Source organism: Hoplias malabaricus, chromosome 3 (genome assembly GCF_029633855.1).
Source record: "Hoplias malabaricus isolate fHopMal1 chromosome 3, fHopMal1.hap1, whole genome shotgun sequence".
Taxonomy (NCBI): Eukaryota; Metazoa; Chordata; class Actinopteri; order Characiformes; family Erythrinidae; genus Hoplias; species Hoplias malabaricus.
In genome coordinates, this window is record NC_089802.1 from 53,688,269 (window position 1) to 53,704,176 (window position 15,908).

The 15,908-nt window shown below is 36.8% G+C and overlaps 2 protein-coding genes across 5 annotated transcripts in view; one reads left to right on the forward strand and one right to left on the reverse strand.

Moving 5' to 3' along the window:
* The window catches only part of slc9a7 (solute carrier family 9 member 7), a 42,252-nt gene extending 39,299 nt beyond the window's left edge, over positions 1-2,953 (reverse strand). For all 4 annotated transcript variants that reach the window (XM_066662806.1, XM_066662805.1, XM_066662807.1 and 1 more), the window contains exon 1: positions 2,433-2,953. In XM_066662806.1, coding sequence (XP_066518903.1) covers positions 2,433-2,718 — 286 coding nt within the window. In that variant the 5' untranslated portion in view covers positions 2,719-2,953. The remainder of the gene's footprint in view (positions 1-2,432) is intronic.
* A 5,978-nt stretch (positions 2,954-8,931) lies between these two features.
* On the forward strand, positions 8,932-15,560 carry rp2 (RP2 activator of ARL3 GTPase). Its single transcript, XM_066665812.1, has 5 exons — positions 8,932-9,348; positions 10,879-11,547; positions 12,835-12,949; positions 14,349-14,434; positions 14,548-15,560. The coding sequence occupies exons 1-5, from the start codon at positions 9,202-9,204 to the stop codon at positions 14,629-14,631; spliced, it is 1,101 nt and encodes a 366-aa protein (XP_066521909.1). The 5' UTR covers positions 8,932-9,201; the 3' UTR covers positions 14,632-15,560.
* The last annotated feature ends 348 nt before the right edge of the window (positions 15,561-15,908 follow it).

Below are 15,908 nucleotides of genomic sequence, written 5' to 3' on the forward strand. Positions count from 1 at the left end.
AGCTCTAGCTGTTTCTGACATCAGATGGGATCTAGGACATATCAGAAAAAAAGGAGAAACTGTATCTAATGAGCAATTTTGGCCACTGTATTATTATACTTATATTCAATAAGCAAAATATAATTACACTGATCATTTGAATTATTCATGTGGCAATTAATAATCAGCTCAAACTTGACAACAATGACAGGCCTTCTACTTTATGCCCTCAGTAAATGTATTTATAGTGTCAATAAGCAACTAATTTGTCAATACTCTAAAAAATTAATGCAGGTACTTGAAGTTATCAAATTCACACAATACTAAGATCATAACAGGAAAATGTTATTAGTTTCATATGAAAGAGGCTGACATGATAAATCCAAAATACAAGCACTACAGTCATACTGTAATATGTTAAAAATACACTGTTAAATAAATCAAATAACACAGAACATTTGTCGTGCATTAGTTTTCCCATAACTTTAGTCAAAACAGAATTTAAGGATTACTTGAATAACCTGAATCCTCAGACGACACACAGAAATCCCCCTCAGTGTAGTCCAAAACAGCTGAACCACATCAGGCAAAAATAGTACCAAACTGTGTATTGGAATATTTACTGCAAGTAATAAATGTCATGCTCAAATTCTGTTTTAACATTTTCAAATGCTGTACGCTGTAAATCAAGAGCACTCTAGGGCTTGTTGTCATACATATTTTTCAGTTAACCAAGCACCAAGAAAAGCCTTTTATGCAGAAACAATAAATATATATATATATATATATATATATATATATATATATATATATCCATGAAAGACAGGTTTCAAAGAAGACTCTTTGTTTTAAACTAAACTAACAATTAAAGGGCATTTACTGTGTCTTTTTTAGAATGTGTACGTAGAGTGTGATGTACGTAAAAGCTTTGAAAATTTCAAAACATTAGTATTTACCTCACACAGTTCACATAACTGAAACTAAGCTATAAAAATCCATTCTAAAGTTATAAAGAACACTGCAATCCACACTGCTTTTTGAATGAGGCATAATGCAGGACAACCAGAGTTCATTTACCAATATCAGTTTTAAATGCACAGTAAAAGAGACTTAAACACACCCTCCAGGGGAAATGAACATGTCCATCTTGTGGGATATGTTTAATGCTACAAAGTACATTGTGAGAGAAATAAATAGGCTGAGCATATCCTCTTCAAAACTGCAGTCTCAAAGAGGTGAATTCAGACGTCCAGTGTTTCCTACATCATAAATCTAAGGAACGAATCCCATCAACATGCAGGACAAGGGTTTGGGGATACAGGCAAGTGAAGGAAGGATGTTTAGAGATAGAGGCAGGGACTAATGGCATATTCATAGATCCACCTCTACTGAATAGAGGTGAAGGTGTAGAGTTGCATCTAAGCCACTTTATATATAAAAAAAAAAAAAAAACAGGGTATATTTATCATGGATTTGACTTCTAAATATGTCAGTTTGATAGGCTGAGTTTTAGAGCTTTAATCAAAGATTTGAGAGGGTCAAAGTTAGATTATAAAAAGATAATTTTTTACTACATAAAAATGTACAATTTCAGAAGTAGGCCTCAGGATGCACAAACATACAAGATACTGGCATCTTCAAAGTATTATTAAATGTTCTTAAACATCATTTCAGAATGTAGCCTGAGGCGTCATAGCTCGGCAGAGGTAAACTTCACTCAACCAGTTACTTTACCAGACATGGACCTTAGGGAGAAATCGCAATGCCAGAGGTGATTTACTACTGGCAACACTTTTGCAGTCTAGGTTTAGACTTAATGTGGTTCTGGGAAACCAACCAGCCCAACTCCACTGGAGTGCCAAAAAATTCAAATGTGAAATGAATGCTGGGTAATAGCAATTTGCTTCGCAAATCCACAAAAATATTGCACTGTGAAAGCCTGCGTAGAAAGGAAAATGGTGATCCAGGTCAGTGCTCTTGTTAACGTGCTAAAGCTCTGAGAAAGATGAAGTTACAATGTATGGTGTGTAATAGTACATTCTAGAAGTCAGCTGGGTCGTTGCTACCACAATGTCAAAACAACACCGTCTGCAGAAATGACAGGGCTTCTCACAGAAACACAGCACCCAGTAAACCAGAAGAAAGGACAGAATAAACGTATTCAGCAAAACATGTCATCATTTTTCCAGTTAATACGTCTTGAGCATCGTCGAGGGGTATAGGGCTAGTGTGAGCTAGCATATCATCTCCAAAGGGGGAGGGGGGGGGGGGGGGGGTTACATGTGATGATGCTCTGAAGTTGTCTTCTTAACCGCCAGCTTCTTATTTGAATAATCGGTTGGATCTTAAACGCTATACAATTGCAGCACCATTTTAAGGTGGACGGGGAAATTAGAATAAGAAGCCAACTTTACGCGTTTCTTTCTAACGTTGGCCCCTATATTTCCTCTTACCGTAAATCATTGCCAGTCCGGTTTCGTGAAGGAAGCGGACTCTCCTGTGTTTGAAGAGCCATATCGTTAGGATAGTGAGGGTGAGCAGAAGGATGAATGTGAGCAGATTGACGCTGTCCTGGCGGTGACTCTCTTCCGCCTCTTTCTCTGTGGCGAGTTCCTCCATCCCGCCGCCCGCGTCCTCCGCGCTAAGCTCCGCCGCCTGCAGCAGCGCAGACACGGCGAGCAGCGTCGAGAAGCCCCGCAGAGCTCTTAACCCCCGCAGCAGCCCCACCGCAGTCTCCATGGTTTTGGAGCGATTTCTGGTCGGTGGGGATGGTGCTACGTTAAAGCAGCGCAAAGGAAAACAGCCTCAATCCGGAGCTCAACCTTTTAATGCCACATGGTGGAGTCTACGAGCCGCCCCTCGGCCCGCCTGCAGAAGGCGCTAATTCACAACTCAGCACAAACTTGCAATGGCTGCATCTCAAATCATATTGGCTCCCTACTCAACACACTGTGTATTATATTTTGACTTCTACCCTCAAAGAGTGCACAATATGTCCTTCAAGGAACTGTGCACAGTTTGCTGACTCCTTAAAGATATTATATTGTAAATAAATTGTTTCAGGCACCATTATTCTAATATCTATTTAGTGAATTAAGCAGAGAATATGAAGCCACTTGCCCCATACATGCACAATATTTTTGTGAAATGTTTACTAAGGTGAAAGGATATTTCCAAAGAAAAGTATAATACCACTTCACTCACACACACAAAAAAAGAAACTATACAAAAGTAGATAAACTGGGGAATTCCTGGGGAAATTCCTAATGTCTTGTTCTTCTAAGTATATTCCCAGCCTCTTTCAGCTCAGATATTTATGTTCATAGGCTCTAATGTTCTGTTCTAGTAATAATTTTGGTCTTAAATAAAATAATAAACTCCAGGGTACCAATATTTGATAAGTCACCTGGCAATAACAGGTGCAAAAGGTCCCAAAAGTAACAAAAAGAAAAAAAGTATTGGTAACTAAACGTATATAACTACAATGTAACTGATTAAAAATAGGGGTTTCCATTTTTGTTCTCTATTCATTTGTTCCTTCCATTCAATTACATGTGAGTAAACTTAAATATACAGTATTATCATTTTAAGATTAAAAAATTCTTGTAGTGGAGGTGATCATATAAAATACTTCTTAGTCATAGCAGTCAGAGTAGTTGTTTGGATATTTGTTCAAAACCAAATCAGAATGCTGTAGTTATACACTAAAACAATAAGTATAAACTTCTATCTTTTATTAATGCTTTCATTTATTTTATAAATTAAAACAATATGAAATCTAAACTTATGGAACCTTTCTGGTAACACTAAGAAGCAAACAGGACATTCATATTTCCTTTGCATGTTACCAGCTTCCTTTGCACTCCATGAAATGTGGTGTCATCACTTTTCAGGCACAAAAACATTCCCTTTTGCTGAAACCTTAATTTCCAAAAGCAGCTATTGCTTCACTATTTCCTGTCCAGAGATTAAGATGAACTTCAGAAGTCTGACTTTACCATACTTTTCCATCCATGCCTGTCTATATTCCTTGTATTCTTTAACATACATGATCATTTTTGCTCATTCACATTGTCTTATACAGACCACATGGAATTGATATTTTGGGTTAACCCTTTTGTCATGCCAGCTGCAACATTTGAAGACCAACGGAAACTCACAAGAGAATAGATGTTAGTTCCTGTTTGCTTTGGTACATATGTCACGTGTTAATATCCCTATAAGAGAATGAGAAAACAAGGGACGTTTTAGTCTCTTATGAACTGATAGGTCTGAAATTTAACCGTAATAGTCCTACTTCCTTTTTCTTCAGTTCCAGAACTCTCTCTCACACACATGTACACTGCATACAGACGTTTCAGGGTGATCTAATGTCTGTTCCCTTTGGTTTCACTCCTTTCAGTCAGTCTGTTACAGTCAGATCAGCTAAGGTCACTACACTAATGAAAATATTTACATTTGCTTTTTCTCCTGCACTCAACTAAATTAATTCCTTCTCTTTACTGTTTTCTGAGAAAATGGCGGCCCACTGATGGAAGATTGACTGCTAGGTTCTCCTGCGGTCCACACCAGACCAGCTGCTCACCTCCATCTACTGCTGCCAGCCTCGGACCACTCAGAAATTATAATGGAATTAGCAACACTCAAACTGATGATTCCAACTATTGTAACTCCAATAAGTACTTGACTGATTATACTGGTCATTTCTATCAGTAGTTTGATCAGAGGAAGATGGGTCCCTCTTGTGAGTCTTGGTTTCTCCCTTCAGCCTCAAGGGAGTTTTTCCTTGCCACTGTCACCTTTGGCTTGTTTACATGGGGCTTTCTTTTTCCATTGCTACCTGTCCTCATACTAATTCTGTAAAGCTTTGTGACAGTGTCAGTTGTAAAAAGCATTATATAAATAAACCTTGATATGATTTGACACACACACACATGCACACTTAATCTCATTGCTAGAAAGATTTTTCGCTTTGTGCCACGAGTGATATAATCAATACAAAAAATGATAAGGTCCTTAAAGGGGAACTTATTGTTGGTCATATGTAATTCAATAGTTATTGCAGATTATATAAACTAAGTAATTAAGTCAGAACTGTTCACAAAGGGGGTGACATGAAGCACAAATCAGGATTGTTTAGTGTAGTGCAGAGGAAAGATTAGACTACACCTTGTGCTTTCAATGTAATATCTCTATTTCTTTACCTCTAACTGTTGACACTGAAGCCTAATTTACCACTGTGATGCAAATGCATGAGTGAAGTAGCGCCGCCACGTGTTTACTTGGTAACACTGTACTAAATTAACTGCCATTTTTATTAGTGGAAAGTTCAAGCTATCAGCAAGAATGAACAGAATCTAATGATCCGCCATATTTTATCTGCAGGTATCCTCGGTGTCAGCAGGTGTGGGTAAAGTATGGATACTTGACTAAAACAAATGTCCTAGTGAGATGTAAATGTATATGTAATATCCCAAAGACAATTTAGTTAAAGTGCAAACTCATCATACTGCAGTGGAACTTCTCAGAACATCCCACATCTATCAGCATAGGAAGTGAAATCTGTACTGCTCTATACTTCTGTTTTTGGAGCCTTTTTTCAAACATAAAATGCTAAAGCTACAACATCAGTGCTATGATAAATCACAGAGCAGCACGCCAAAAACATTTGATACTAAAGTCAATAAAGGTATCAGTAACTAGATATGAATGGGAAGTATAAAGCCATCAGTATTTTACCTAAGCACATGTATGTAATAAGTGTACCTACTTACCACTTCTAATTATCAGATTTCAATACAGACTATAATGTAGCTCATGGGGTTAGTATGTGACACTGTGGTTTTAATGCATGCAATATCTTAACACCTCCTGGCAAATGCCACATCTTCAGAAACATTAATGTAGATTTTCTGATTAAAAATGATCTGCACATATTTTTATGTATTCTAAGGGACAGAGCACTCCAACATGGTAAAACTATGAGCTGAAAGAGTTTGTTATTGTTCTATGAGTGTGATTTTTTTTGTTTACTCTAAATGCACATGTAGCAAGACCATGTTGTTTTGCAAAAAAATTAAAAAGAAGGAAAAAAGTACTCAAACCAGTGTAGACTATAAATTAAATATTTTTGAGAGTGCATAATATTTTAACTAAAATATATACATACAAACCCATATATCATAATTTTTGCATCTAGACACAAATACACATGATCAAGTTCATGTTATTTATTATCTTTGTTTTTCAGATTGTATCGGAAAAGTAGAATTAAGGTTTTAACCAAAAGATTCACAATTATTTTTTTCTTTTGACTAGTTGTGTATGGCGGTTGACCACAGTAGGCCACTTAAGTTCCAGATAACAAATACAAACAGGATGTGGCCTATTATTAGAAAAGAATTAATGGACTAGTAGCTTATGCTGTTCGCTGGCCAACAAAGTACTTTATTTTGCCAGTAAGCTGTTGTTTAAGCCTTGAGTATAATAGAGCAGCCAGTCAGCTCCAGCTATTATATATAATTTGCATGCTGGTGCATCACTAAATCATACTAAATAAAATGTTTTCTTGATTTACTCATTGTATTTATTGAGAATACAAGCCCTTTTAAATTGATGATTATCCTAATTTGATTAGGATATGATTATCCTAAACTATCCAATTTAAAGTCTTGAATTTTATATTCTTATTTTGGTCAAATTCTACTTAGAAAGCCATACTTGCTTTTGTGCGCATTAAGACTTTTGACAAGTTCGGTCCTCTGCCAGACAGGAGATGTGTCTCTTTAGATACAACCACAACTGCACATTAAGCTTATCATATAAACAATACTGTTTTCTAATGGAAAAAATGATGATTTGGACTTGATATTAATAGCTAGGATTTCAAAGACAATTTTACAATCATATTCATATTCAATCATATTCAATTTTACAATCATATTCACTGAGCACAGTGGTGCAACAGGTAGTGTTGCTGTCACCCACCCCCTCAACTGTGACCCTGAACTAGATAAGCGGTTACAGGCAATGAGTGAGTTCTATATTTTTATAGGTTACTGTATACCTGTGAAACTATCACAGTCCCCACATATCAGCAGGGAATTAAGCTCAGGGGATATGCAAAACAGCTCCCTGAATGTGCGGCAGCCTCATCTGCAGAAGATTAGTGTTGCTGTGTTTACTAATGTGAAGATGGATTTCATCTATATTTGTGTTAATTAAGTCGTTTGGTGTACAATCCAGTTATTGTGTGTTAATCTGCTGTTGTTGTGTTATGTGCTCCCTGTGTTACCCTTTCTTGCTGTTTGGTGTTGTGGTGATGGGCTGGGGCTTACTTAGCTGGGTAAGAGCTGAATATGTAGTGCACTGTCTAGTGCAGGGAACCCCAGTGACAAAGAGCATTGCTAAACTTCAGCCACCACACTCTTCTGCGAGATAGGCCAGTCCTCTCTGAGGAGCTGAATATGCAGTGCCAGGGGGGCAAACTAGCACTTCAATGGCAGGCACAGCCTAGCAACATGGACAACAGCTGTGATGGAGCAAGACTGTGTTACCAGCAGTGGAAGCACAAGAGAATGCTGTAGGAGTGGCTGTGCAGGCCAGGGAGAGCACTGCTGCCATGACCACTGTCATGTGAGACCCTATATTCTTCAGTGTAGAGAAGGTCCATCATGCTATGGTTAACTATGGGGTAACCAGCCAGGTGCACTACTGGAGAGGTGAAGGGCAGAGGAACCAACGATGGAAAGGGGCCGCAATGATCCAGGCACACCCCATGGGTCTGTGGACTAATGCCGGGATCACTAGAACAGAAGGGGGCTGTGTGTTGTTTGCAATAGTCACCATGCAAAGTAGCTTGATGCATGGGAGTCTCCTTTATTAAGAAATGTATGATTTTGAAGTTGTTGTTATGTACTTTGCAGTGTATGTGAAGATATTTGACCAAATAAAGTGTCAAATTAAGCTACATTTGTTGTAGTTTGTTAATTCAAATTCCTCATCTTCTTCTTTGCTGTCACTATAATATTTAATGTTTGGTGAATTGGACATTGAGACACAGCCATACTGCCTATCTATGCTCTTTATTAAATAACATAACAAGGATGTAGAGCATAACTGGGGAAAGAAGTATTTGTGCTTGCTATGTAGCTAGATCCAGGGGCACCACACACCAGCAGACAGCCTTCTAGACCAAGGGCACTTAATGACTACACATCTTGCTACCACCCAAGCCCAAACACACAAACAAAACAACCCCTAAACCCCCACTGAGTCCCAGCCCTGCCCAGTTTCTGACAGCTATTACAATATACATTGGTGAAAACACTACTTGACATAATATGGATGAATTAAATATTGCTAATTGGATCAAAAATGGCCACAGCAGCCTTTATGGTTAGGTGTAGGATACTGATTATATCAGAAATGTTGTGGTTGTAGAAACAGTGAGTTGGGTCCTGTGTGAAGCTCTAATGGACTAGCATAGGATATTTTACATTTTCTCCTGTTTATTACAATTAGAGAACCTTTATACAGAGCTATACACATCGTTCAGTTTTCTATTGCATTAATATTGATGTGTTGTAAATGTTTTGTTTAAAATAAAAAATAGTAATAATTTGTTTGCCCAAAATACATTTCCTATAAAAACTCCTAGATGTATTCTAGATGAAGAAGCTACTAGATATTTTATAATTAGGCTATAGGCTGCTTTCAGTTGTTATCTCTGTTGTAATCAGTGAAGATCGAATGAAGAAATAAAAGATTCCGGATTTGCTTTTAGAGCAGAAAAACCGCTGGACGGAATGTGGACCTGTAACTACGCAACGAAATGCGTCACGCGACGAGTCCCAATTTTTAATACTCAAGTCGTGCACCCTCGTGTGCTTGCGCACTCCGTTGTGTGCTGCACAGAAGGACAGGACTAAAGGCGTTCTTTAGGGGTCAAGATGGTGAATCGGGACCGAGCCATGAAGCAGAGAGCCCTTGAGAGTGCGGAGCCTTGAGTAACGACGCGGCTCTAGGTGTTGATTGGCTACAGTCTCGGTGGAAGGAAACGGGAAACTCGACTTGTGTGTGTGTGTGTGTGTAAGTGTAATGTTTTACTGATTTTACAGGGAGAGAGCAATTGAACGAAAGCAGATATTCTTCTACTGTGTTCAGAGGTTTTCTTAACGGACCAAGCGCCACAGATTCGCTTCCACAGGTAATACTCGAAAAATGGGGTGCTTTTTCTCCAAGAAATCCAGGAGAAAATCTCCGGAGAAGGAGTCTACTGCGGAGAAAAAGGAGGCTACGGGGAATAACGTGTCTGAAAACACCGAACAAGAAGCACCCAAACAATACAGCTGGGACAAACGGGAGAAGGTGAGACGCCTGTTGACCGATGCGAGGGAGACTTATCTCTGTCAGTTAGTTTCATTAAGTCAGCGTGAATATAAAACAAACTGCGAATAGCGTTAGGATTGTGAAGGGAAGGGGGTGGGCGCGGCAGTACGTTCGCAGTTTCGTTTGGACCCGTTCTCTGGCCCGTATCGCTAACGTTATCGACTTATTTGCAAGAGCTTGACAAACCGCCGTGCGGTTTCGCTGGTCCGGTTTCAGGTACTACTTTGTGAGTGTCTCTTAGACTGGCGGGGCTAGTATAGACTAACGGTACAATTAATTGGCCTATAATTTATAACATGTATATGTTTTAAACCAAGGCTGGTGAAATGAGACACGGCGTCTTATCGGCTTAAAGGTAACATGTAATTGTTCGTGCGGCAACTCTCTAGAAAGCGGTGTGCGGATTAGGTCATGAGCAGGCCACGGAGGTCCGCTTCCTTAAGACTAAAGCCAGGTTTCACAAGGTTATATAGTATGAGCAAATGTGCAAATGTCAGAAACCCCCCATATTAACTCCCCAGCCATCAAGCGAACATGAAGTTAGACATTTTGAGCGTCATGCAATATAGGCAACATATTTTATAGGAAAGTACACACCAGCTATCTACGTTTTTATTAGTCTTTAGTGTGTCAGAGGTCAGTCTTATTCGTTAGCAATTATAGTCATACGTTTTTTATAAAGCACTTTTCAATAACTAAACAAACAAGAACACAGCAAGAGATACAACAGCAGAAGTACATCTCTTGACCCAAGTAATCCCAAACATTCAGTGTTGTTGAGTTCCACAATCATTTGTTTCTTTTATTTGCCATTTTTTTTTAAATTGCTTTAGTTATTTTCTATCTCTTTTTGTTTAATAATGCCTTCTAAAAAGATCCACATCCTTTCAGTCCGATAGTGCTCAGATCCCAATGTCTTCTCACTTTGTACAGTATTTTATGTGATAGAAAGAGAGGTTTGAACATAATAAAATGTAAGGAAAGGCCATCTAAAAAAATGGCTTTAACTGCTTCTGAAGAGAGTGTTGAGAACTTATGCAGATGTAAAGGGATAGCGTACCAGATTGTGGTCCTGCAGTACAAAAAGCTCTACCACAAAATGATACAAGAATATATGAGAACAGAAATGAAATGCCACAAGTCAAAGTATAGGTGGCTTCTGGACTGTAACAGAGAAACATTGGCTTGAGAACCTGTAAGAACACTTGAGAAATTGTTATTGCCTGATGGTGGGAGAGCAGCATTTTTTGAAGCACTCTCAACAAAGAAAGAAGAAGTTTCTATTTATTTATTTGAGAGTGTGAGGGTGTTAACTAAAAGTTTTATGTCCGGTTTGACATCATTTTAAATTATGTCAGAATACTTCCTGTGTTATATTTTAGTAGTATTTCTGCTTTATTATTTAGGTTCCAGTTCAGAAACACAGCAAATTGCAGATTTTAATAAATTAATGAATGACAGCACTAAATTAATGAATAACAACACTGTTGTAACACTTTCGTCACGCAGGTAGATCCCAAAGACTACATGCTGGCTGGCATCAAGGATGCTACAGTGGGGCGTTTGCCAGGAAAACTAAATGGGCAGCAGTTTGTAATTCAAGATTGTGAGAACTGCAACATATTTGTGTTTGACCATTCAGCAACGGTGACCATTGATGACTGTGTAAACTGTCGCATATTTCTTGGACCAGTCAAAGGCAGCGTGTTCTTCCGAGATTGCAAAGACATTAAGTGTGTGGTGGCCTGCCAGCAGTTTCGGACAAGGGACTGCAAGAAAATGGATGTCTTTTTGTGTTGTGCCACTCAGCCCATAATTGAGTCATCTACCAGCATGAAGTTTGGATGCTTCCAGTACTATTACCCTGAACTAGCCTTTCACTTTAAGGATGCAGGTCTTAGCATCTTCAACAACAATTGGAGCAACATACATGACTTCACACCCGTCTCTGGAGAAACCAACTGGAGTCTGCTTCCAGAGGATGCTGTGGTGTTGGACTATGTACCTCTTCCTGACTCTGAGTCTGAGTTTAAATCTGTACGTATCTGTACTGATGTGAACCGGAGTATTGTGCCCCTGACTAAAGGAGGGAGGCGTAAGGAAAGTGAGGAGTCCTGCCTGTTTGTATTCTTTGCTGGAGATTACACCACGGCCAACGCTCGCAAGCTTATTGATGAGGTAAATGGAAATTCATTAAAAGTTTATAATCGCTCCAACAGTGTAGACAGACATGTCCAAGTATATACATTCAAAGATTTTAGCCCCCAGACTATGATTTTTTTCAGTACCGTTTTAAATTGAATATTTCTCTGTGGCATTTCTATATATATTTTTTCTTGTTAACAAAAATTCAAAACAAAGACACAAAGGCTGATATAGCATATTTAGTCTGATTAACAATCCACTTAAAATTCAATGAAATCAGTTTCCTTCAATGTCTCTGCCTTAGGAGATATTTTTAAAATGTGGAAGTGGGTTGCTTCAGATCTAAAAACATGTTTTAACTTTACCTCAACCTTTAGTGCAAAGTTTTTTTAGCACCCTTTTGTTGTTGTCAACCTTCAGTACAAGAAACTATAGTTCCAACTGACAATTCTGACCAAAAGCTTGGCTTGTAACACAAAGGATGAAAACATTTATGTTATGACTAGATAATTATATAAAGTTATGTTCAGATTATTACAGGAACAGGAAGAGAAGCTTTGTGACAAAGGGGTTTGACACATTCCCAGCCATGCCTTAATATGGATTAAGGGAAGCTGCCACTTTTTTTAAACAGTTAGTCATTGTTAATGGGATGTTGCCTATTGCTTAAAAACAAATGATTATAATTTAAAAATGAAGCAGATTCTGTAAATTTATATAGCATCCAGAATGAAATCATTTATTATATTATTTTATAGTAGATATTAATAGGGTTTATTCTATTATTTACATAATTATTAGTGATTATTCAGGGTTCTCTCTATAATAAAATGCACATTATATATACAAAATAAAAATATAATATTAATTTAATATTGTTACATGATGTTTATATATTATTATTTTAATAAAAGAAAATTATATATATATATATATATATATATATATATATATATATATATATATATATATATATACATTTTTGCTTGATGTACAATTGATTTGAAGGAATTGATTAACTTGATTTACTTGTTTAAAGTTTTTTGAACCAAAAATTCTTAACCTATAATGTATTTTGGGTTAGGGCATATAGCTTTATCTCAGTGTTTGGCAAGTAGGAAACCCCTCCCTTTTCCTGGATCATGATTCTGTCCATAGTCACAGACTTGTATTTATAGTTGCCATAGAAATGTGAAGCTAAACAAGACTTGGCATGTTACCACAGAGAGCCACAAAATGACTCTGACATATACTTGGATACATTTTTAAAAATTATCTATAGAGCATAATATATATTCTCAATGTCGTGTTCATTTACAGGCAACTGCCAAAAGTCTCACACTTATCCAAACCAAAGAGGTTTCCATGCGTCCTGAAGATGTGAACAGAGTGTTCCAGAGCAATGCAGAAGGCCTCGTTGAGTGGACTGCAAAGGGTAAGGCCACATGGAGAAACCTTCAAATTACCATGATGTCAGTGTGTTATTGTGAGCCAGAAGTTTGAATAGATCTTTGCACGGTTTCCCCGTATCTTAGTACACAGTAAATTCACCAGTGTTAAATCAACACTATTAGTGTTAAATTAACACTGTTGGTGTAATAATTTAATACTCTCAGTGTTAACACTAATAGTGTTGATTTAACACTGGTGAATTTACTGTGTAAGCCTCTATTTGATTTAGAATGCTTATCACAGTCACCCTACGCACACAACCATGAATACTTCAAAACAGCAGTGTGCCTTTGTGCTGCTTCTGCTACATGACCTAATTATAGCGCCTCACAACCCTTTTTCTTCACCTTTTGTGTTCCTGTGACTAAATTGAAAAGAAGGAACACTTAATATAAACCATCATAGCACATGGGTGCAACTTATGCGGAAATGATCTGTTCTTACAATATAATATTTATTTTACAAAGTTTACACTTTGTAAAATATCAGGCGGCTAAAGAAGTATAATTTCAGAATATGGAAGGAATATATTTCCCAGTACTTTCAGGCAGTTTGCGCCAGAGATTAGAGGCTAAAAGTTCTGAAAGTACAAAGTGATATAATCAGAGAGTTTAAAAGGTTTAGATATGTCCTCTAATGTGAACTCTATAATGAAACTAATGCAAAGGAAGCTTAAGAATTGGAGGTTTTAACAAAGGGTCAGCTACTAACACATATTTAGCAGTTACCAGTTCTTAAAAAAGCAAATTGTGCTCATGATCCATATAATTGTGTACTCAACGTCTGTTTTTTGTGTTTATTTATCTAGTCGTCTACCCATCTATTTATATATTTAAACACACGTTAAAACACACAAACACACATATATGTCTAGCCACCTATGTATCTGTTTTTTTTTTTTTAATAAAATGTCTTTTAATTTGTTTAGTAGTTATCTAAAGCCATAAAAAATGTTATCAGCCATAAAATCTCTGCTTTCTCAATTCTGTTCTTAATGTTACGTTCTTAACAGCAAATTCACATCAATAACATAGAAATATAATTGTGAATACAAGTAAAACAGTTTTAGAATTAGTAAGCACTGCTGTATGCTCCAGTTTCCTAAGACTATCCAAAAATGCATGCTGATAGGTGGATTGGCTATACAAAAGTGTCCAGGGCTCTGAGTGTATGAGTGACTGGGTGAGTGTGATGGCATGTAATGGATTGGGGCCCTGTCTATCCTGCCTTGTTGCTGCCTTTCGTGTAGGCTCTGGACCCACCACAACCCTGAACTTGATGAACGTTTAAAGAAAAGAAATGAATAAATTAATGAAAGTTTCTCTGTGTTAGCTATGTTGATTATTTATTTTCTTGATACAAGAAAAACTTTGTGCCTGCAGGTCCTGTTGTAGCCCTCGAGCTGAATGGAGATGGTGTAGTTGAGGCCTGCCGAAGCATGGCTAATGAGGGTTTCAATGGAACAAAGGTAGCTACAAAAACCATGTGCAGTCTGTTAAAGCTATTTGCAGCAAATACATTATAATAAACTATGTTTTTTTTCTCCATTTTCCACCTATTCTCTTTTTTCTTTATTAATAGGTGTTTGTTTCCGAGAATAAAAATTCAGCTTCACGGGATGTTGACAACTTTTTCAACTTTGCTGACATGCAGATGGGATTGTAAATAAGAATGAACACAACATTATTTTAAGTTATACTTTTTATACGTTCAGTATTGTTAATTAGCATTAGCTAATTTCTTTAATGTAGAAATGTAATAAGACAGCTGTAGTGCTACTGATGTCTATCCTGTTTATGGGCGTTTCAACCACTATTTACTTTTTACTTAAGTACTTAGTGCTGCTAAATATTTTTAGACAGATGTTTTTGGGTGTTCATGCCATTTTACTGTCTTTGTACATGCTGAAATGATAAAAAATATGGTACGTTTTGAGGTAGTGACAAACAAAAATACAATCTCTAATTTCAATCTCTAATGACATATTACTGTGGCCATTGTCAGTCATGCTGCAAGTAAATTAAATAATAATATATGAACTGATTTATCATTTTGGGATATATAACTGGAAATGTTATGTTCTGCTTTGCTTGTATACATTTTCCCATGTACTTTTACATAGTCTGTCATTTTATTTATAAGTAGGCAAAGAAGTCGAGAATGTGAACTTTTGTAAATCATGAATTATTGCATTTTATTTGACAGATTTCTGTCATCGTTTGCAATGATATATTGTTTTATTTTCACTTATATGCTGCCAGAATTAGGACAAATCAATTTTTGTGTTATTTATGAAATGCTTTGTAAGGAATATCAGAAGCTGATATATTCTTAATCAGATGTAACTGAATGTATTTCTCAGAGGAGCTGTTCTTTTCTCTTAAACTCTTATCTATTTTTATGAATGTTTTGAGGTGCATAGTTTTAGTCCCATGACCAAAAACAACTTGGAAATGTACAACTGGGAAAATGCCTCACAATCTACTTTTCTACCTTTTAAATGGTTCATATTTGTAGAAGGCCGTTTTGTAGAAATTATTGTAAACTGTGATCTGTCAATATATAAATTTGTTAAAAGATCTCTTATGGCTCATATTCTGAGTGATTCCAGGAATGGGTGAATTTGTGAAACTGAAGAGTACATTTAGTCTGTTGATGGAAATAAGCATGTTTCAAATTCTTACTATTACTATATGTATTAAACAAAGAGTCATGTGTTTACTTATAACTACTACTACTGTTACTTAAGTACAATGCTTAGGTTTTTACTAGCACTGTAGGTCTACCCAGTCTTACCAGAGGAGATCATCTTTATTGCCTATAAGAAAGGGTGGAAACATTTTAATGATTTATTGATTATTTTGTAGATTATGGACTTTATTGATTTTTCCCCAAATTTTTTTTTATTTATTTATTTATTTATTTTTTGCAAGAACTCGTTT

Coding starts and splice junctions, on each gene's coding strand:
- rp2 (XM_066665812.1), top strand. CDS start 9,202: ATGGGGTGCTTTTTCTCCAAGAAATCCAGGAGAAAATCTCCGGAGAAG. Junction 11,548..12,834: donor CTCGCAAGCTTATTGATGAG/GTAAATGGAAAT, acceptor GTTCATTTACAG/GCAACTGCCAAAAGTCTCAC. Junction 12,950..14,348: donor CGTTGAGTGGACTGCAAAGG/GTAAGGCCACAT, acceptor TTGTGCCTGCAG/GTCCTGTTGTAGCCCTCGAG.